The sequence below is a fragment of the Melanerpes formicivorus genome, unplaced genomic scaffold (genome assembly GCF_026170545.1).
Source record: "Melanerpes formicivorus ecotype bairdi unplaced genomic scaffold, bMelFor1.0.p_v2 SCAF_90, whole genome shotgun sequence".
NCBI classification, from domain to species: Eukaryota; Metazoa; Chordata; class Aves; order Piciformes; family Picidae; genus Melanerpes; species Melanerpes formicivorus.
The window spans coordinates 1,033,641-1,054,651 of NW_027142442.1; the positions used below are offsets into that span (position 1 = coordinate 1,033,641).

Here is a 21,011-nt window from a genome sequence, read left to right on the forward strand (position 1 = left end):
TAGCAATTAAAAAATGATTCAATTAATACTGAGTTTATGCACAACAAGCTACAACAAACTTCCTTCTGTTTCCTACTGTCCCTTATCATTCCAACAAAGGAACTAAGCCTGCACTGGATACCGTTAATTAAGGTTCATAAACTAATGGCTTCCTCAGAGTAATACAAAAACTACTACTGCCTCACAGTTTAGAGGGAAAGGCAGCAGTCAGGCACTCAGGTGACACAAAACACATTAATTTCTTATTCCAATTTAGTCTTGGTCAGACTTTTACCCAGTTCTCAAAATGTGCCTCTGGTCTTCCATCTGTGCTGTTTTGTCAGCTGAAGCCTTCTGCTGAAAACTTTATATAGGGAGTTTTTACCATGTGGACATCAATACCTTGGTATAGAATCAATTTCATACCAAGACACAAGGCTAGTGTTATTTTGATGGATATTTATTATATATTTTGGAATGGTGCTGCACACTGCTGTCATTTACAAGCTACAAACAAAGCTGAACCGAGACACTCAATCCGCACAAAAAGGATTTGTAAGGTAGATACCCAGCTTGAAATGTGCTCTACATCTTCTGTATCATCACCTGAAATTTACCTGCAAAGAAAAAAAGCAAAATCAGATCAAAGTTATCACCTCTGGAGTAATTTTTCCAAGTAATCATTTTCTTGTAATAATTTTGTTAAATGGAACAGTAAGGAAATTGTCAATATTGAGGTCTAATTGTGAACAACTTAGCCATTATTTAGAGATCTGTTCAGCTGAACTTTTCTCTTGGTTTTTTTTTTGGTTTAAGTTGATGCATGTCCCCCCATCCTAACAGTTTTGACAGCTAAATATAAAATTTGTGCACCCTTTGGAAATTTCTAAATCCACCTTAGGCAGCTTGGGCAGCCAGCACCAGAACAAGAGGACACAGTCTCAAGCTGCGCCAGGGGAGGTTTAGGCTGGATGTTAGGAAGAAGTTCTGCATAGAAAGAGTGATTGGCCATTGGAATGGACTGCCCAGAGAGGTGGTGGAGTCAACATCACTGGAGGTGTTTAGGAAGAGACTGGATGGGGTGCTTGGTGCCATGGTTTAGTTGATTATATGGTGTTGGGTGATAGGTTGGACTCGATCTCAAAGGTCTTTTCCAACCTGGTTAATTCTATGCTATCCTGTTCTGAAGGGCATGTTATCTAGTTGTTTTTTATCTCTACTTGTTCATACAGCCTCCTGGACACACATCCTTATGCATCTGATGCTTTCAAATGTGAATACAATTCGTAATTTTGCTTTCCAGTCAACAGAATGGAGGTTCACTCTCTCAGTATTTTCTAAACACCAAAGCATTTAGTGACAAACTACGTCCTCCTGTTCAGACTGAAACCTGTGGCACAGCAGCTTCAAAATTCAACCTTCATAAACAGTGGTAAGTCAGTATAGAAAGTTACCCAGTGAGCTCAAAATTGAACTACAAAAGGAACTACTTACATGCTGGCATAGATGAAACTTCAGCTGTTACAATACTCTTTATTCCCAAATTCGAGAGGCCGCCTCTGATTAGTCCACAGGTAAATGCTAAATACTGAATACAAAGTTGCACTTTCAATATGTGTCAAGGGTGAAGCTTGTTACTAAAGACAGAAAATAAGTTCTCAAAACCCAGACTCGATAGCTGGACAATATAAAACTATGGAAGTCTTCTGCTTGAGAGACTTCCTCATGTCTCTAATAGATTAAAGCTCCAATGTTTGGTACAGTGGAACTCACAATACAGGTCCCTTGCTAGAGCCACTAACTTGAGTCACTTTTTCCTATTTCCAACAAACTTGCAGGAATTTAATATCCTTAAAACAATTATTCCCAAGACTTGGCTGAAATTATCAATGGCTGTTAAAGTCAATGAAGGAAAACCAGTCCAAGATGGCACTCTTACACAGACTGTATCTTACATAAGTCAAGAGCCTCCAGATGTTTTATATTGCAAAAGGGAGTAAGCATCTCACCAAACACACACACTGTGGTGGGTTATGTTTCTGCCCTGTGGTGGGGAGGGGGTTTGCCCCAACCCATTACACACACACAAAATAATCACAAGGATAATATCCTGAAACTATGATGACAAAGAGGATCAAGAATTAAGAAACCATAACATGGAACTGCATGCCCAATTTCTTACATTCACCTGAACCAAAGTGCCTGCAAGAAGTTCTGCGGGGGCACTGATTTTTACCTATCCTAACTCAGCATTCAACATTCAAACCAGTGGAAGATCTCTCTGAATGTTCACCTAATCTCAGAAGCCTGTTCTAGGTAATAAATAGCAACTTCTTAATTTGGTTGGGAGGTGTGTAAAATGTTTCTAAAAGCACATGCCTTACAAAGAGATAGAAACAATTTGTCTGATAGTGGCAGATAATGGCAGAGCAGCTCCTCCCTCGAAGTAACTCAAACATGACAACAGCAAGTTTCACCACAACTGTGACCACTTCATGAAACATAAATCAGATCCACTGTTGTGAAACAAGGTGAATTTCTACAATGGAGAGGTTTTGGAGACTAAACTTTACCTTGTGAAGGCTTCACATCCATTCAATGAGAAAATGCAAAGTTATTATTAACAGGTAATTCAGATCTGGTAAATCCTAAAGGTGGAACTGAAGAGTACCTTTGGTGCGTGTTCCAAGTACTGCTTTCCCACAGACATTTGTGTCAAGAGACGAAATTTATTGTCTTGAAGGACATATATACCCTGTTTAAAAAAAGGGAAAAAAAGTTTTTTTAGTTGAATATGCAGTATCATGAAATCAACAGTTTTGTGAAGAGTTTGGATCTGTAGAAAGAACAGGGCTATTCTGAGGTTGAAAAAATGAAACTTTAGATTAAGGCATAAGTTTCCTTCTCAAATTCAGTGAAAATTCTCTTCCTTGATAACAGCAGAGGAAACAACACCCAGCAGATGATCAAATTAGAAGTCTAGTGTTTTCTATGTTACAATCTTGTGCCACAATATACATTTTACTGAGCTGATTATGAACAGAGCACAGCTTAATCTGCACCTATCATTTTAATTCCTTTGCTAATGGCTCTGCTACCTTGGAATTTCATAACCCTTGACATTAAATTAAGGCTGCACTTACAGTTGAGAACTAAGCTAAATGCTGCAGCTCTCCTTGAATTCAAACACAGATTTCCAAGGTAACTGCTACTGATTGAAGGCATTGGAATGTGCTGCCCAGGGAGGTGGTGGAGTCTCCATCCCTAGAGGTGTTCAAGAGGGGATTGGAGGTGGCACTTGGTGCCATGGTCTAGTAGTCATGAGGTTTTGGGTGACAGGTTGGAGTTGATGATCTTTGAGGTCTTTTCCAACCTTGTTGATTCTATTCTATTCTATTCTATTCTATTCTATTCTATTCTATTCTATTCTATTCTATTCTATTCTATTCTATTCTATTCTATCCTATCCTATCCTATCCTATCCTATCCTATCCTATCCTAATACTTGATAAGACAGCTCACTGAAAAACAAAACCTATTTTATTTGGCACAATCCTTACTCCTATTTTGATACAACAGGAAAATGTCTATTAAGAATTAAAAAAAATCATTCAAAAGGAAAAAGATTTTTCAATTCTAGTAAAACAGCTCCTTAAGTTATTTTGATCCTTCTTTAAGAACTGTGGCTGTTGATAAAGTGTAGGACATAGACACAACACAATGTCACCAGCTTGAAAATCTGGCAAGTTTTTCAGCAGTTTCTTAGTGCAATTAAGTGTCTTAACTGATGAAAATTAAGTATTCTTTAACACAAAAAAAAGGACTTTAAGGCAGCCATTCTATTTAAATAGATGTTAAGACAACAATACCACTTCCTCATGCTAGTTTTCTACTAAAATTGATTGGGAAATACATTGGAAAGCTCCTGATAAGTGTTAATCAACTGTAACCATTACTGTCCTGTCAGTTTCTAGCTCTGACATCATAAATTAAATGTAGTCTTTTCAAACTGACTGGTAATAAAGGCACTACAAGCAAGTAGTAAATTGTATTCTGAAGCTACAAACTACCCTTAAAAATCTGCTTCCTGAACAAATACAGAACATTTTGGGTTTCCTATTAGGCAATTCATTCTATACCAATAGAAACAAAAAACTGCACCAGTAACTCAAAGCAGCTTCAGATTCTTTTCAATCCCAGACACAAATACAGGCTGGGTGCAGAGTGGGTTGAGAGTAGCTCTGAAGAAAGAGACTTGGGTGTATTAATTGATGGGCTCACCATGAGCTGGCAGTGCGCTCATGCAGCCCAGAAGGCAAATCATATCCTGAGCTGCATCAAGAGGAGTGAGGCAAGCAGGGTAAGAGAGGAGATTATAGAATAGAATAAACCAGGTTGGAAGAGACCTTCAAGATCATCGTGTCCAACCTATCATCCAACACCACCTAATCAACTAACCCGTGTAACCAAGCACCCTGTCAAGTCTCCTCCTGAACACCTCCAGTGACGGCGACTCTGCCACCTCCCTGGGCAGTCCATTCCAATGGCCAATCACTCTCTCTGTGTAAAACTTCCTCCTGACCTCCAGCCTGAACTTCCCCTGGTGCAGCCTGAGACTGTGTCCTCTTGTTCTGGTGCTGGCTGCCTGGGAGAAGAGACCAACCTCTGCCTGTTTACAACCCCCCTTCAGGTAGTTGAAGAGAGCAATAAGGTCACCCCTGAGTCTCCTCCTCTCCAGGCTAAGCAGCCCCAGCTCCCTCAGTCTCTCCTCATAGGGCTTGTGTTCCAAGCCCCTCACTAACTTCGTTGTCCTTCTGCTGAGACCCGCCTCTCCAATACACCTCTGGTGTCCCCATTATAAGAAGGACACAGAGCTGTTGGAGAAAATCCAGAGGAGGGCCACAAAGATGATCCAAGGTATGGAACACCCTACCCTATGAGACTTGGAGACTTGATAGGGTGCTTGGTGCCATGGTTTAGGTGGGCTGGATTGGTTGATAGATTGGACGCGATGATCTTGAAGGTCTCTTCCAACCTGGTCTATTCTATTCTATTTAATGAGGATAAGCTGAAGGAGTTGCAGTTGTTGAGCCCTGAGAAGGCTCCAGGGGAATCTGAAAGGTCCCTACAGGAAGGTTAGAGAGGAACTTTTCATAAGGATGTCTAGCAACAGGACAAGAGGAGAGTAGGTGTAGACGGTATCTTAGAAGAAGTTCTTCAGTACAAGGGTGGCAAGACTTTGGAATAGGCTGCCCAGGGAGGTTGTGGATGCCTCCTCCCTGAAGCTGTTCAAGGCCATGCTGGATGAGGCCTTGAGCAGTCAAGTGGAGTTGTGTGGCATCCCTGCCCATGGCACAGAGGCTCAAGAAGATGATGTCTAAGGCCCTTTCCAACCTAAGCCAGCCTATGATTCTACAGCCACAGTACCTGGTGATTAGTCCTTAGGTTATCGATTTGTTTCTTGAATACAGTTGTCCAAAAATCTTTGCAAATGAACTTCATAATATCTAATTCATCCTTGAACCTGGCAGTATCTTTTGTAAACCTAAGAGATAAGTGAGAAATATATCAATAACGAAGGTCCACACAACAGAAACAGGAAAATAGCCAAAAAAAGGACTATACAACACTGGTTTTGAGGCTGTTAGAGCAAGTAGTTTTCCAACCATTGTACAGTATCATTCTGGCATCACTCTATGTTCATCAAGCATTTTAACAGCACCACAGAGTTATCTTGATACCTGCCACATGACAGCAGAATAAATGGTTTTACTTATTGAAGACAGCTGAAGTACAAAAAGATGCAAAGCACTCCAATAAACAAAAAAAACCTCAGGCCTTGTTATGACTTGGAAGAAGTCCTTCAAACACACACAAAAGCACCAATGCACAGGAACATAAGCCAGGAAATACAAAAACTTATTCCTGTTTCCCAAATTGTGACCTCTTTTCTCTTGTTTATATCAGAATTCTGTTTATCCTCCTTCAGGATCTTTATCTGGCACCAAAGCACCACTCTGTTCAATGAAAGGATGGCTTTGGAAGCTTAATAGTCTCCACATGATCTCAGAAAGAGGGCAATGAAGTCGGATGTGCAGCAAGTTATCTTGCACCCCCAAAGGGCCTGGGGAAACAAGGAGGCAACCTGCTCGGTCACAAAGTTCCAGGGACTGAGAATTAGAATAATGAAACCAATCATAAATTACATTTAATAAATAAATTAGAAAGCGAAGAAAGTAATGAAATGCACCAGAAGTGAAAAACTACACAAAAGTAGGTCTACATAAAGTGCAATAAAAAGCACAAGTATTGAAAGCAAGTTTATAATCTGCCACAGTTTTCATGATGAAAAGCACAGGGAAAATACATACTCCATAACTGCCCTGTGGTATTCACACGCAGGTCCTCACGAGCATGAGGTGCCAAAGGAGACGATGCCAGAACGCACACGAGTAACATATCCACAGAGTAGCCCTCCGTCCACCCAAAGCACCCAGCGAACATACTGCCCCTAGCCGGCCGTGTAAGAGGGGGCGTGGGCGCCCGCTGGGCAAACGCAGGGGAAAGCTCCCTAGGACGAGCAACACCCTCCGGCTCGGGGAGCAGGAAGACGGGCGCTGAAACGGGCCGAGGCTGCAGCGGGGACTTACCTCTCGATCAGCCCCTGCCCAACGCGGAAGCCCATGCTCTCCAGTTTGGTGGTGCAGCGACCGTTCTCCTGCAAAACAGAAGGCGCCACCGCCGCTTTACCCCGGCCGCTGCCGGGCGGCCCCCAGGGACGCCCCGGCCCCACTCACCCCTTCGCCCTGCTCGGCGGCGCGGTAGAGCCCTGCCACCATCTCGTTGTGCAGCAAGAGGAAGAGTGCCTCGTCTGCCATCTTCGCTCCGCAGCAGAGACCCCCTCCTGCCGCCGCTTCTTCCTCCTCCTCCTCACCCCCCAAGCCCGCCCGGTGCCGCGGCAACCGGCAGCTGCCGCCGCGGCCCCTCTGCCGCCGCGCCGCCTCTTCCGGTTGTGCTGAGGGTGCGGGCGGGCTCCGTCGCCCTCTGATGCTCCCGACAGAGGCGGGGCAGCCGGTAGCTGCCTGGTGCCGCCTGTAGAGGAACGGCTTGGGGTTCCCGCCAGCTGCCAGGGGAAGGCCTGCCACAGCTGGCTGGCGCCGACCGAAGCCTCTGCCGTGGAGGGAAAAAGCCTTTTACGTTGTCGCCTTCCGGAGCGCGCTGCCTCGGGCTGTGGCGCGAACAGGGGCTGCACAAGCGGGTGTCATGAATGGGAGCCCGGGGCTGGGGCGCCCCCGCACTCCTCACTGCGGAAACTGGACGAGGGGTGGGGTAATTGTTTTTTTCAGTGCCTTCAGAAGGCCGCTCGTTCATTCGCTTTCCATTCTGCTGTTAATGGGCGGCGGCCTCCGCGCCCGGGAGCTCTCCCCCACCCTTCCATAGAAATGTCACCGGCTATTCACTGGGAAAGGGCACACCCTAGACGTGACGAATAACGCCCAATAACGGGAATTTTACAGCCGCTGTATAGAAGCCCTAGCCACCAAGTTTCGGGTGACGGCCTGCAGGCATGAGGACCAACGGAGAAACGACAGCGCCTCCTAGCGTGTGGCCGTCGCCACTTGCCGGCCCGGTTAGCGACCAAGCCTTCAGTAACATCATCGCCTATTGGCTTGCCTTGCGCGGCGGCTTTTGCAGGAGAGCAGTGATTGGCCCCCGCCAGAGCCTCCTGGGTGGTGGCTTGGCAGCCCCTTGGAACGTGGGAAGGGACGATGCGTCCTGGGTGGGTGGGGATAAACGTCCTCGAGATGGCTTTCTGATTGGGCTGCAGGAAACTGACGCACGAATTCTCATTAGCTCTGAGGGATGTCACTCCGGCGGTCCTTTTAGTGATTTGTAGAGCTGGTAGGAGCTATTGGCTGTACTTTCCCTGCCCGCGGCTGCCGGAGTGGTGGGCCACGCCGCGTGTGGGCGGGGCCTCTCCCCGCCGTTACCCAGCGGTGCCTTGCGCTGAGCCCCGGCTAGGCCGCGTTACGGGCGGGATGGCGGTGGCGGTGCGTGCGTTGCAAGAGCAGCTGGAGAAGGCCAAGGAGAGCCTCAAGCACGTGGACGAGAACATCCGCAAGCTCACGGGACGGGACCCCAATGATGTGAGGTGAGGGGAGGCAGGAGGGGCATCGGTGAGGTGAATGGCCTGGCGGAGGGGCGTGAGGAGCGGCCAGGCCCGGGGAGGGAACAGGAGGGGGTGACGGAGGCTGGTCCGCGGCGCGCTCTTCTCCCAAGGAGGGGAGGGAGTAGTGTGTAAGGGCGCACCAGGGGCGGGCGGCGAGAGGCTGTTCGAAGGCCGCCGCAGCCCGCGCCCTTTTCTGGGCCATCCTCCCTCCTTTGGCGCAGCGTGGGGCGGGGGCTGGTGCGGCCCTAGTCCCGCCGGTTTGCTGGCGGCGTGTGGCCCTTGCGGCGAGACACAGCAGTGGGATGCGCGACGGAATGGCCGTGGCCGTGGACTCCTCTGGCTGTACGAGTTGCAGCGCCCCGGGGAGGCTCTTTGCAGCGGCTCGGTGGGCCGGGACAGGTTAACAGCGCTCCCTGTCTCTTGCAGGCCCCCTCAGAACAGATTGTTATCCATCACAGGCCCTGGTGGAGGTAGAGGGCGTGGGAGCTTATTACTAAGGTAAGTAGCTGCAGAAACGGGCGTTGAGTTTCATACTCCCCTTACCCTGGCGTTGGTTTGCTGCCCATACACTGGGGTGTTTTCTCTTTCTCATCCGACCCTATTGCTCACTGTCCTGCTGTTTCAGCAAGCAGCCACCAAAGATGGCCTGCAGGCCATTTGCAGTTTTATGTCACAGCCTGAAATCTATTTCCAGTACCCTCTCATTATAACAGTTTTAAATGGGTAGTTTTCTCTAACCCTTTCAGCCATTAGCCTGAAAAATACAGAGGAACAGGGAGCTGTTACATAGCAGCTGAGATCTTGGTGCTTTTAAATTGTCCAAGATCCATCTCTTGATCATTAAGAAAGTGGCATCTTTTTTTCCAGGAAGAATAGGGGAAAGTTGAGGTTCAAAAAACTTTTAAAACACAAGTAGGTACAACCCTACTTGTTTTGTTGTGGGATTTGCTTTTGGTTTTCCTTTTTGGTTTTGTGTTTGTTTTGTTTTCCTGTTTGTTTTTTCCACTATCAAGCTGCTGTTTAAGACAATACATGTTGAGAATTATTGCAGATATGAACACTTGGGTGTAATGGGGCTCCTTGTTTGAGGGTAGCTGCACAGTTGGGTAAGTGCAGGACTGTGTGGGTCCATGAGAAGTATGTTTAAACACTTTATTGCAGTATTGACAGTAAGAGATGATAGATTTGAGTGCATTCTTTTGCTTACATCATCACTTTGAAGGCAAAATACGGTTTCATTGTGCAGGTGCTTAAGGTGGACCTGGGGCTTGCCTAACTCATTCTGAGTTCTCAAGTGTTTTCTTTCTAGGCGTGGATTCTCGGATAGTGGAGGAGGACCCCCAGCCAAGCAGAGAGATCTTGAAGGGGCAACCAGTAGGTGGGTGCAAGAAAAATGATGCAGAGAACTTGCTTTAGCAGAATGAGAATTTGGTGACCAGTTTATTTAAAATACTTAGATTCACTAACAGGTAATAACTGAAGATTTTCATAGTGTAAGTCAGGGTTGGAAGGGACCACAAGGATCATCTAGTTCCAACCCCCCTGCCATGGGCAGGGACACCCCACACTACATCAGGCTGGCCAGAGCCTCGTCCAGCCTGGTCTTAAACACCTCCAGGGACGGGGCCTCAACCACCTCCCTGGACAACCCATTCCAGGGCTTCACCACTCTCATGGTGAAGAACCTCCTCCTCACATCTAGCCTGAATCTCCCCACCTCCAGCTTCATTCCATTCCCCCTAGTCCTATCACTACCTGAGATCCTGAGAAGTCCCTCCCCAGCCTTCCTGTAGGCCTCCTTCAGGTACTGGAAGGCCACAATGAGGTCACCTGGGAGCCTTCTCTTCTCCAGACTGAACAACGTGTGTTCTTCAGTGATTCAGTTCTTCAGTGTGTTCTTCAGAGATTATTTAAGATTTGTTGGAAATGCATTTTTGGATGATAGCAGTGAAATCTTCTGGGCTTTTTCCTTACTACCTTACAGCAATATCAAGATTATAGCAATATTGTGAAAACAGAGCAATACAAGGATTCTGGGAATTTTCTGGTTTACCCTACTTAGTGTCCCAGAATTGTTTTATAAGTGGACACAAATTGAATTATGATTGAGATCTTCCATTAATTGAATGCCAGCAGTGTGACAGTAGGCTCAGATTTTGAGCTCTCACATCTGGATGCATGTGTGTCAGATATGACTGACCATGGTGAGCTACCTTCATTCTGTTGGCACTTTAGTGCAGTGGAAGCAAGGCTTGCTTGGGAAATGTTGCATTAACACAAAATGGATGCTCTGAAATGGCTTTACCAGTAGTAAAGTTATAGGCCACAAAACTGAGAGTGAAAGCTGAAAATAACTTAATGCACTGCTTAGCTGTTCTTTGTTAAAGTGTTAGTTCATCAGGTCCTGAATGCTTTGCCCCTTCTCATTTATTTTTTAGTTATTTGGATAGGTGTTGGATAGCATTTCCCATTTGATAAATCATACCAACCTTTATGTTTGGAGGCATTTAATCTCATGATTCTCTGATACCAGCAGTCATTTTAGAGATTGTGGAAGAGGGAAAGCAGAGCCATTGAAAACAAGACATAAACTCCAAAGGTTTTCTGAAAAGCCAGTGTGGTAGTAATGTGGGTGCTTAACTAAAACTTAAGCTGCTCTGTCTCACTGATTTCTACCAACAGTAGATTCTGCCTGCAAAATGCTTCTTCCTGGTCGTTGTGGGGAGATTCTTAACTGGAAGTGTTTGTTCTTCTGACTGGTTGTGCTGACAGTCTCGTGTTGGAACATGCTGTCATGCAAACATGTTCTCTAGTGTCCACTAATGCTGCTTCTTTTGCAGGCTGGGTGGAGAACGTCGGACAAGAAGAGAATCACGCCAAGAAAGCGACGCAGAGGATGACGATATTAAAAAGGTAGGGCATGGTAAATGGAACTGTGCAGGAAGAAACTGACTTATCTGGAACACAAAGAAAGTAGTTGTTTGTTCTTTGTTGTAGCCAGCGTTGCCATCTTCTGTTGTTGCTACCTCCAAAGAGCGAACACGTCGAGACCTTATACAAGATCAAAATATGGATGAGAAAGGAAAACAAAGGTATGCAGAAATATTCCCTCCAAATACTTCACAGTAGTAACCACACATCACTTACTCCAGGGACTCTACTTGTCAGGCCACCTACAGGAATATGTATGCTAGTGCCATTGTAACTGGTCATCTTTGAGTAAGACAGAAGTATATATCCACTGGCTGCTTAATTTGTTGACTGTTACAACTGTCTTAGGACATAATCTATTTTGTTGGTTGGAATAGGCTTTTGAGTGTAGGTTTCTCCCTCATTTTTTTTAATGCTGTAGCTCTGTCATGTGTTCTTTTTATCACTTTCAGTGTCATTGTTGTCTGTGCAGTCTGATCTTTTGTCTACTGCTTCTCGCTCTCCTTTGTATATTTGCCTTTTTCCTATATTTGTGTTGAGGTAGCTTATAAATGTTTTGCTGAAATGCAGCTCTGTTGGGAAGAGGTGTTGGAAAAGCAAGTTTGCAATTATGTCCCACTTCTTGGATTTCAGTTTGCAGTGCAGGTGGTAAAATAGTAACCCATACCTCAAATAAACAGAATGAGAGCTGCAATAAGGAACTATACATAACTGCTCAGATAAGGATCACAGATTAGTTATCAACACCCCTAACAGACAGATCATGGTTCCATGACCAAATCCCAGCAGCTTTCCTCATAGAATTCTAGAGATTCAGGCACTAAACTTCTTGTTTCCTTAGAGTTGTAGTTTTACTGTTGTGCACTTCAATAGTCTTCTGGGGAGATGACAAAACCAGTATTCATCTGTGTGAGTTATGGTGGAAGGAGACTTCTATGGATCCTATCCCCATAAGAAGTTTTGATTTTGCTCAGGGTCTCCTGGGATGTCATTCATGTGCAAATAGTAATCTCTAGCTCTCAATTACTTGTTTTTGTTCCTTTTTTTTTTTTTTTGTACCTTTACCTTTCCATGTCAGGTTTGTGCCTCTGTAGTAGAGTGGTACTGAGAGAAGGGAGTAGCATTTCCTTTCCCTCTTAACTCAGTAAAAGTTCAAGGCAGATAAGAAAGTGTGCTGCTTGCTGTGAGGCTTAACTTGCAATTGAATGAAAAGAAAGAAAAGGTGCAATTTCAAATTGGTGGTGGTTCAAAAGAAGAGAACTCTTTTAAGAATTTTACTGGTATTGTTTTTGACAAAATTAAGCTTAACTGGATGAGAGCAGTTCTGATTTTGTCCCATGGTGCAGTGTCTCACTGTAGAAGATACTGTTAGGCAAACTGTGACACTTCCCTGTGGCTCCATTTCACCCTAACCCTTTGAGCAGGGCTGAGGGTGAGGGTATGTTCTTTTCTCAGAAAGCTCAATGACCTTGCATTTCACTGCCTTATTTACTCAACATCTTCTTCACTACTCTCTGCTTCAGGATTATTTAGATTTCCAGTATTTTCTCAGTGTCATTTATTCCCAGATGTAAAATGTATGAGCTTCCAGTTTTCCCAGTGCTGGCTGTGCTGGATAAGAGCTGTGTCTTACTCTTAAGCAAAATATGATATGTCACTGTAAATTATATCCATGACTGTTGGCACTGTCAGTATGTGTTCTATTGCTAGTGGCCTCAAGTAATATCCAACTTGCCAAGGGGGAAAAGGTTGTTTTTTTTCCTGTTTCTGCAAATAGAAATTCCAGTATTGGAGCTGAATCTCAAACCTGGCTTTGTTCCTGTTTTTTAGGAATCGACGTATATTTGGCTTGTTGATGGGCACTCTTCAAAAATTCAAACAGGAGTCCACAGTTGCTACTGAGAGGGTACTTGCTTCTATTTCTATCAGATGTTAAATAACAAAGCAAAGCTGTGTGGCTAAGCTGCTTTTAAATAGGAGTGAAAATTCCCCATGGTGCAGGTTGAAGAAGCAACAAATTGTTAAGAGCACATGGAGGTTTTTGGTTGGTTTAGTTTAGTGGAATTGGGGTAGAAGGCTGGAAAGGGACTCTTAAATTTCATGACTTCACCATGCTGTTTCTGACCACTGCAGAAGTGAAAAGGCAATGTTTTTGTTGCTTGTTTTTTTTTTAATTACTGTACATTTTTTTTAAATGTGAAACACAAAATAGGTTCCTTTTTTGTTTGTTTACATTATTTGGAGATCATTTAAAGTAAATAGAATTTAATCAGGTAACCATTTAGTATCATAGTATCAGTCAGGGTTGGAAGGGACCACAAGGATCACCTAGTTCCAAACCCACTGCCATGGGCAGGGACACCCCACACTAGATCAGGCTGGCCAGAGCCTCATCCAGCCTGGGCTTAAACACCTCCAGGGATGGGGTCCCAACCACCTCCCTGGACAACCCATTCCAGGGCTTCACCACTCTCATGGTGAAGAACCTCCTCCTCACATCCAGCCTGAATCTAGGCCATAGGCTGCTTCTGGAACTATTGGTGATTCAGTACTGCTGAAGCAGTGCCCTCCCTGATGTGTTCCAGATGTTGAAGTTACAACCAAGTTGTGGTAGTTTTCAACCCGCCACACAAGTGAAATGTGTGATTGTGTCATGCCACCTGTTGGACTACAAATGGTTTCCCCCCTCCTAATACAATTAAGAAGAATTCCTGGTTTTAATAAATGGTTATGTGATTGTACTGAAGCCAAGGCTTTGCATGGCTTAATGATAACTTCAGAATAACTTGTAGAGAGCACAGTGGTATCTTTACTCCTAGGATGCCCTTTTAAATTTTGGAAGGTATGGTGTTTGTTTACTGTTGCCTTAAATGGATTATTCAGTTAATAACCTTTAGATTAAAAACTGTTTGGCTGGTCTGCTTTCAGCAGCTCAATGGAAGCAGATTCAAAGTCTTTAAAACCTTTTTTGCGTAGTGTTAGCATAGCTGGCTTGCAGTGTTGTTATTGATCATGTACAGATTCAGTATTTGGACATCCTGTTTAATCTGGCTTCTCATGTAGTATGAGAGAAGGAACCAAAGTTCTCTGTTGCCTGCTTGTATTTAGAACAAGAAACTTAAGGATGGTCTAGAAGCATGGAATCCTTGTCTAATTTAACAGTAGTATGTGTACATAAAGAGACTTTAGCAGGTTACTGCTCTTTGTGATGTTTTTGGGGAGTTTGTGTGAGGTATTGTTTTCTTCATACACACAAATTTATTACAAAACTCCTCAGGCCTCTGCTTTGATTTGACACACATTGTGTTGTCCAGGTACTAAATTGTGGGGTTTGTGTTAGGCAGCTGTTGTACAATCTTAACAGCATATGGCTGCCTAGGACATGCAAACAGGGCATTCCTGGATTACACTAATGTATCGAATTGTGATTTATTTACTGGAAGTATTCTCAGTGTAATTTGTTTTGTTGCTCACAAACACCAGTCTTCAGTCCTTCATTTCCTTCTGGGGGGAGCTGACTTTTTCTTCCCCCCTTACCCTGAAATACATTCTTGTTTTCTGCCATTGGTGAGGAGCAGGGGAAGCTTAAGCTTGTCTTAGAATTTCAAATCCAAACTGAATGATAGAAAAGCAGACAGAAATCCATAGGGGCTCAAAGTTTATAGTTAACCCCTAAAAAAATTAGGTACCAGCAAGCAACGACACTCTTTTCTTCCAGCACCTGTAATTTAGGAGATCTTTCTTAATGTGTGTTAGAAATGCCTTTAATGGTGTAAACAAGAAAAATGCTAAATGAGCCAAACTGGAACACTCTGTTCATTTAGAAAAAGTCCTGAAGACACTTGTTTGTTTATCTTAGCAAAAGAGACGACAAGAAATTGAACAAAAACTTGAAGTGCAGGCAGAGGAGGAAAGAAAGCAAGTTGAAAACGAAAGGCGAGAGCTGTTTGAAGAAAGACGTGCTAAACAGACAGAGCTGCGGCTGCTGGAGCAGAAGGTTGAGCTTGCTCAGCTGGTGAGTTTCGCGTTTTGCTCTTCATGCTCCTCTCGTTTAAACCCTCCTTGTGTATCTTAGGGTTGTTCTCCTTCATTTCTCAGCAAGAAGAATGGAACGAGCACAACGCTAAAATAATTAAATACATCAGAACTAAGACAAAACCCCACTTGTTCTACATACCCGGCAGAATGTGTCCTGCTACGCAGAAGCTGATGGAAGAGTCGCAGAAAAAGATGAATGGTAAGTGGCCTTTGCGACGCAGGGGCCCTGGTTCTTGCCTCCCTTTTGATGCTCACAGATTCCTTTTAACTGTGGCAGCATAAAGAGCTGCGTTTCGTGGTTAGGACAAACTGTTCTTGCATGGGTCTTCATTATAAGTGAACGTTACTCTTGCAGTGGCTTATTTGTAAGTTGGATGTGCTTTGATTCTCTTACAAGAAGTCCAAAGAGGTGTATGCATTATCTCAGAGGTACGTATTTAAAGTACAGTCCTTTTGAATAGAATAAACCAGGTTGGAAGAGACCTTCAAGATCATCACGTCCAACCTATCATCCAACACCACCCAACCAACTAAACCATGCAACCAAGCACCCTGTTAAGTCTCCTCCTGAACACCTCCAGTGATGGTGATTCCACCACCTCCCCAGGCAGCCCATTCCAGTGGGCAATCACTCTCTCTGTGTAAAACTTCCTCCTGACCTCCAGCCTGAACCTCCCCTGGCGCAGCCTCAGACTGTGTCCTCTTGTTCTGGTGCTGGGTGCCTGGGAGAAGAGACCAACCTCTGCCTGTCTACAACCTCCCTTCAGGTAGTTGTAGACAACAATAAGGTCACCCCTGAGTCTCCTCCTCTCCAGGCTAAGCAGCCTCAGCTCCCTCAGCCTCTCCTCATAGGGCTTGTGCTCCAAGCCCCTCACCAACTTCATTGCCCTTCTCTGGACTCGTTCCAGCAAGTCAACCTCCTTCCTAAACTGAGGAGCCCAGAACTGGACACAGTACTTGAGGTGTGGCCTAACCAATGCAGTGTCCAGGGGCAGAATGACCTCCCTGCTCCTGCTGGCCACACTGTGCCTGATGCAGGCCGGGATGCCATTGGCCCTCCTGGCTGGCTGGGCACACTGCAGGCTCATGTTCAGCCTACCATCGACCAGCACCCCCAGGTCCCTCTCTGCCTGGCCACTCTCCAGCCACTCTGACTCTAGCCTGTAGCACTGCGTGTCAATTAGTTTTAGGAAGGGCAGATTCTATGGGTTGAAGGCTCAAGGAAATGCAATGTTTTTATAAAGGATTTAAGAAGCTTTTGAAGGACAGCACTAGAACTTTATGATGGTTTTGGTTTTGGGTTTTACTTTAATGTGTACTTATTTCTGCTTCACAGGATGACTCTTTTTCTTTTGGAAAGCAATTTAAAATACTGCAGTGGATGGTAGTCCTACCGTTCTCTCTTATTAAATTTAAAATGTTCTGTACTGTTGCTTTGGGGTTTTTTGGTGTGTTTTTTTTTTAGGAGCCTTCATTGTGTGGGGCTGGGGGATAAGAAAAGCTAGCTCACCTGTCTGAATAGCTTAGATTATTTAAGCTTTCTTAATACCTAACAAGCTTTTTGCTGATTCTTACTGTCTTTTGTTCACCTTAGGGAATATAACCTTGTTGATAATATAGATACTACGAAATTAAGGTGATGTTTGGATATACTGTTGGTTGTATTGATTTTAATGAAGTAAAAAAACCTCTTAGATTAGATTTAGGACTTTACTGTTCTGATATGCAGTTGAGCTATCCCCTTTGCTTTGTATCTGCTATCAGAACAGTTGAGCTATCCCCTTTGCTTTGTATTTCTTTAAGGTAACTAGCAGTCTTTCTCCTTATGCATGAATGGCTTGCTATTTCAGAATGGTTAAGGGTGCAGTGTTTATAAGTTAAAACAGTTTGATAACTTACTGGATCATAGTTAAGGGGAAATAGCCTTCAGTGTCTGCAGATTATCTGAACCTATTATTTATGTATTTAATCCATAGCACTCTTCGAAAGCAGGCGAAATGAATTTGCAGAGCAGATTAACAAAATGGAGGCCAGGCCCAGAAGACAATCTGTGAAGGAAAAAGAACAGCAGGAGGTGCAGAATGAAGAAAAGAAGGAAGAACAGAACAAGGAGCAGGAAGAGGGTAAGGTGGCTCAGCAGGTGGAAGAGTTGGAGACAGGTAACCAGCACAATGATGTAGAAATGGAGGAGTTAGGGGAGGAAAAGGGAAAATCAGGTTCAGGGCATAGCGATGCAGAGAAAGAACAGGAAGAGGATGAACAGAAACATGAAATTGAGATTAAAGTAGAAGAGACTGCTGAGGTGAGGGAGAATGACATGCAACAGGATGGTCAGCATGAAGAGATCACAGCTCTAAAAGAGGAAAGTGAAAACATTCAGCCAATGGATAATGAGCAGGATATGGCTGAAATGAATGAGGCAGATAGCGTAGAACCTGTAGAAAATGAAAATGGCAAAGTGGAGCCAGAAACAGAGTGTGATGCTCAGCCAGAAAAAGTGTGTAATGCTCCTTCTCCTGAGAAGGAGAAAGGTATCAAACAAGAAATTGAAGCTGAACCTGAAGAGAAACAGGAGATAGCACCTGAAGCTCAGACAGAACCTGTAACTGAGGCTCTGTCTCAGCCACAGTCTGTGCCATTGTCTCAGTCACCTCAGTTGTCTCAGTCCACTCAGGATACAGAGCCCCAGGCAGACAAGGAGGAGAATGCTGTGATGTCTGTAAAGGTGATTGAGGCACAGACAGAGCAGAGTCAGACAGCAAGCGTAGAAATCAAAAACAAAACTAGGAGTAGAAGCAGGGTTAGAGCAGGGAACAAAGCGGGTAAAAGTCACAGCCGTAGTAGCAGCAGCAGTAGCAGCAGTAGTACTTCAAGCAGTACTACTAGTGGAAGTAGTTCCAGCACTGGCAGCAGCACCACGCGGAGTAGTTCCACCAGCAGCAGCACTACAAGTGGCAGTACTAGCAGGGACAGTAGCAGTAGTAGCTCTAGCAGTAGCGAAAGTAGAAGTCGAAGCCGAGGAAGAGGGCACAACCGAGACAGAAAGCGCAGGAGGAGCACGGACAGGAAGCGGAGGGATGCTTCAGGAGTAGATAGGAGTCACAAGTCCTCAAAAGGTGGCAGTAGAGATACCAAAAGCTCAAAGGATAAAAGTTCAAGATCTGACAGAAAGAGGTCTATATCAGAAAATAGTCGGTCAGGCAAGAGAACTTCCCGGAGTGAAAGAGACCGTAAATCAGACAGGAAAGACAAAAGGCGTTAACAGAAGAGACCAAGCTTCCTTAGCCTAATCTTTGCAGCGGAAGATTATTTGAGTGAAAGGATTCCTTGTAAGGAGGAGGAGAAGGCTGCCTTAAGAATTGCATGCTGTAAAAAATCTTTTGGAAAAAAAAAAATTGCAGACTGTTTACCAGGCGTTCTTGTACTTTTTACATCATTTTGTAAAAGGTTGCTTACCGAAATTATGTGAAGTTCCTGACAAGTGTAAAAATAAAAGATTAACACTCCTTGGCATCTTTTTTTTTGTTTTGTTTGTTTTTCCTTTTTGTGTTTTTTTTAACTGTATCCTGTACTCATGAAGATCCTCTGTATATTTTAATAGGCAAACCTTCGAGTAGATGTGACCACTTCTGTACCATACGCTTCATTTTGTAGAAATAAATGTCCGTTTTAAATAACCGGTTTGAGATGTCCTGTTGACAATTTAAATTCCCCCCTCTCAGATGGTATGTAGGGAGGCAGTTGGTGGCAGGAAATGTAGGATTTTGCTTTTCCTCTCTATCCCTTATGAGACTGGGAATCTTTTTAAGACCCAGTCAAGGCAGTAAGCTCCCAGTGCTGGGTAGGAAGGGGAAAGTAATTGATTTGGATCTCTACTTAACTGTTTTCTTCTGTAATCACAAACTCCTACCCAATTCTATCTTCCTGTTTTATAAAACTTCTTCCTATCCATAGGCAAGCAGTGATTTAGTGGGAAATGTTAACACTGGCCAAGAGAGCACCAGTGAGTCTGCAATGCCACCATTATCTGCCTTCTGCAGGTGCTTTGGTAGCATTTACATCTATGTTCTGGAGACAATCTGTTTAACTTGCTTTGATGGCCAGTGGAGGAAAGATTTCAGCTTGCATCTTAATCAGGATTTTGGTTTAGTTGCAGACTAATCTTTGATCCCTTCATACCACTAGGAATAATTACAGTGCAGTGTTGGAGTTACCTGGGACTATCTAATACTAATGTTGTGTGCGTGCAAGAATGCTTTCTGAATGTATTTAGTACAACTTCAAGTGGTACAGTGTTATCTATGAAGGTGAATACTGGGTTTATATAATTTTGTATGGAAAACAGTAACATCTGTCTCTCTGTTCTGTACATGTGCAAATAAATGTGGCTTTGTAGACTACTCTCTAAATGCCTATGATGTTTTCTATAACACAGGTGTACGACCTTAGCCTTTCTACATGTAAAGGATGAAGCTTATGTTCTTACAGGCTTTAATTAAGGCCTGTTAACTGACTATGAAACACTGCTGTAATCTGTGTTGTCTTGGCAGGAAGAGAATTCTCAGCTCTCATGTGCCACATTGCAGACCAGGAAGGCCCTAGCCAGATTTCAGAATGGAAATCACATGCAAGCTTGTTTTAGTGAATCAAATGCCATATATACTTAATTCTCCTGGAACACAGAGCAGTCTGTTGTGAACTTTTACTGTGGGAGCGTGTCAGTTTTCAGGGCAGTGACAGACCCCTGTTCTAAAGTGCTGAACTTCCTGGCTTAAAGAAACATGCCTAGCAAGGGATGAAGTGGAGTGTTCTTTCAGCAGAAACTGGGGGAAATCTCAGATTTCTCCCTTCTCCACAAGCTCAAAGCTTTTTTTTCCTGATTCTTTAGTTCATTTGCTGCTTCAATACCCTATCTGCCTCAGCATCTCTATGCTGAGAATCACTTTTAGTTCTTGCCAGTAGTCTCCAACCATATTTCCTTGCCTTTAGAGGAATGTGGTGGTTTAATTTGCTTGCTTTATTGAAGGACAAGCAAAAGTTCATATGCCTTATTGAAGGTGTTAAACCCAGCAGTTTACCACAAAGAACAAACTCATGTACTGAGTAAATGTTACTGGTTTGTCAACTTCAACTAATTTAACATTTCCAGTTGCTGATGGAAGCTGTTCTAGTTTTGTTCACTTCTTTATATTTTTCTGACTTTTTTCCAAGGTATTTACTGTGCAGATTTCAATGGCTGATACTGTAGTCTTTATGCAAAGCTAGAGAAGTAGGTTGCTAGTCAGAAGCTGCTGTGTCAGAGCAACATCTTAACAGGATTCCTAAAAACAGTGTGTCAGGCCCTGGTAACTGAACTAGGGACTGGATTCATTGTGGTGTTTCAGGTTGGATTACAGGCAGCAATGTATTTTTGGTAAGGTGAAACCAACAGGAGCTTTGTGGCAGAGTACAAAGTTAGTGATGTATTTGGTAGTTCAATAGTAGAAGAAATTGCCATGGTTTTAACCTGTGCCATTGGTTAGCCTTGCTAAATCTAAGTGGCTCAGTGCAACAGCTGTGCTCCACCCAATATTCCACCACAGAAATAAGTATGTGACAGTAGTAGACCTATCCCAATATTATATAAAGACCTGTGTCTTTATAAAGCAGTAATACTTCTAGTTGTTACATTTGCCTTTAAGATTGTCTTACCCTGAAACAATTCCAGAGCTGCAGACAAGGCTAAGACCATAGGTGCAGTTTCCTTCCTATTCCCAGTCTGCTGTTACAAATAGCTTAACAATTTCAGGACTGAAATTGATCCAGCAGTTTGGGCTCTCTGAGAATTAAGCACAGACAGCATAGGGGTAGGAAAGGATTAAAACATTTTCTTATTTCCCTTCCATGCAGCAGT

The 21,011-nt window shown here is 44.0% G+C and overlaps 2 protein-coding genes across 2 annotated transcripts; one reads left to right on the forward strand and one right to left on the reverse strand.

The window, feature by feature from the left end:
- Positions 1 to 418: 418 nt before the first annotated feature.
- On the reverse strand, positions 419 to 6,933 carry TRAPPC6B (trafficking protein particle complex subunit 6B). Its single transcript, XM_068165525.1, has 6 exons — positions 6,777 to 6,933; positions 6,630 to 6,697; positions 5,407 to 5,524; positions 2,651 to 2,734; positions 1,474 to 1,567; positions 419 to 596 (listed from the first exon to the last, which is right to left on the reverse strand). Exons 1-6 carry the CDS (start codon positions 6,855 to 6,857, stop codon positions 565 to 567), a joined length of 477 nt encoding a protein of 158 aa, XP_068021626.1. The 5' UTR covers positions 6,858 to 6,933; the 3' UTR covers positions 419 to 564.
- Positions 6,934 to 7,927: 994 nt separating this feature from the next.
- Positions 7,928 to 19,518, forward strand: PNN (pinin, desmosome associated protein). Its single transcript, XM_068165595.1, has 9 exons — positions 7,928 to 8,131; positions 8,576 to 8,647; positions 9,459 to 9,527; positions 10,990 to 11,062; positions 11,147 to 11,241; positions 12,911 to 12,986; positions 14,940 to 15,095; positions 15,179 to 15,317; positions 17,095 to 19,518. Exons 1-9 carry the CDS (start codon positions 8,019 to 8,021, stop codon positions 18,378 to 18,380), a joined length of 2,079 nt encoding a protein of 692 aa, XP_068021696.1. The 5' UTR covers positions 7,928 to 8,018; the 3' UTR covers positions 18,381 to 19,518.
- The last annotated feature ends 1,493 nt before the right edge of the window (positions 19,519 to 21,011 follow it).

Coding starts and splice junctions, on each gene's coding strand:
- TRAPPC6B (XM_068165525.1), bottom strand. CDS start 6,857: ATGGCAGACGAGGCACTCTTCCTCTTGCTGCACAACGAGATGGTGGCA. Junction 6,698..6,776: donor CCGCCGAGCAGGGCGAAGGG/GTGAGTGGGGCC, acceptor TCTGTTTTGCAG/GAGAACGGTCGCTGCACCAC. Junction 597..1,473: donor AGTTTCATCTATGCCAGCAT/GTAAGTAGTTCC, acceptor TTTTCTTTGCAG/GTAAATTTCAGGTGATGATA.
- PNN (XM_068165595.1), top strand. CDS start 8,019: ATGGCGGTGGCGGTGCGTGCGTTGCAAGAGCAGCTGGAGAAGGCCAAG. Junction 8,648..9,458: donor CGTGGGAGCTTATTACTAAG/GTAAGTAGCTGC, acceptor TTTTCTTTCTAG/GCGTGGATTCTCGGATAGTG. Junction 12,987..14,939: donor CCACAGTTGCTACTGAGAGG/GTACTTGCTTCT, acceptor TGTTTATCTTAG/CAAAAGAGACGACAAGAAAT.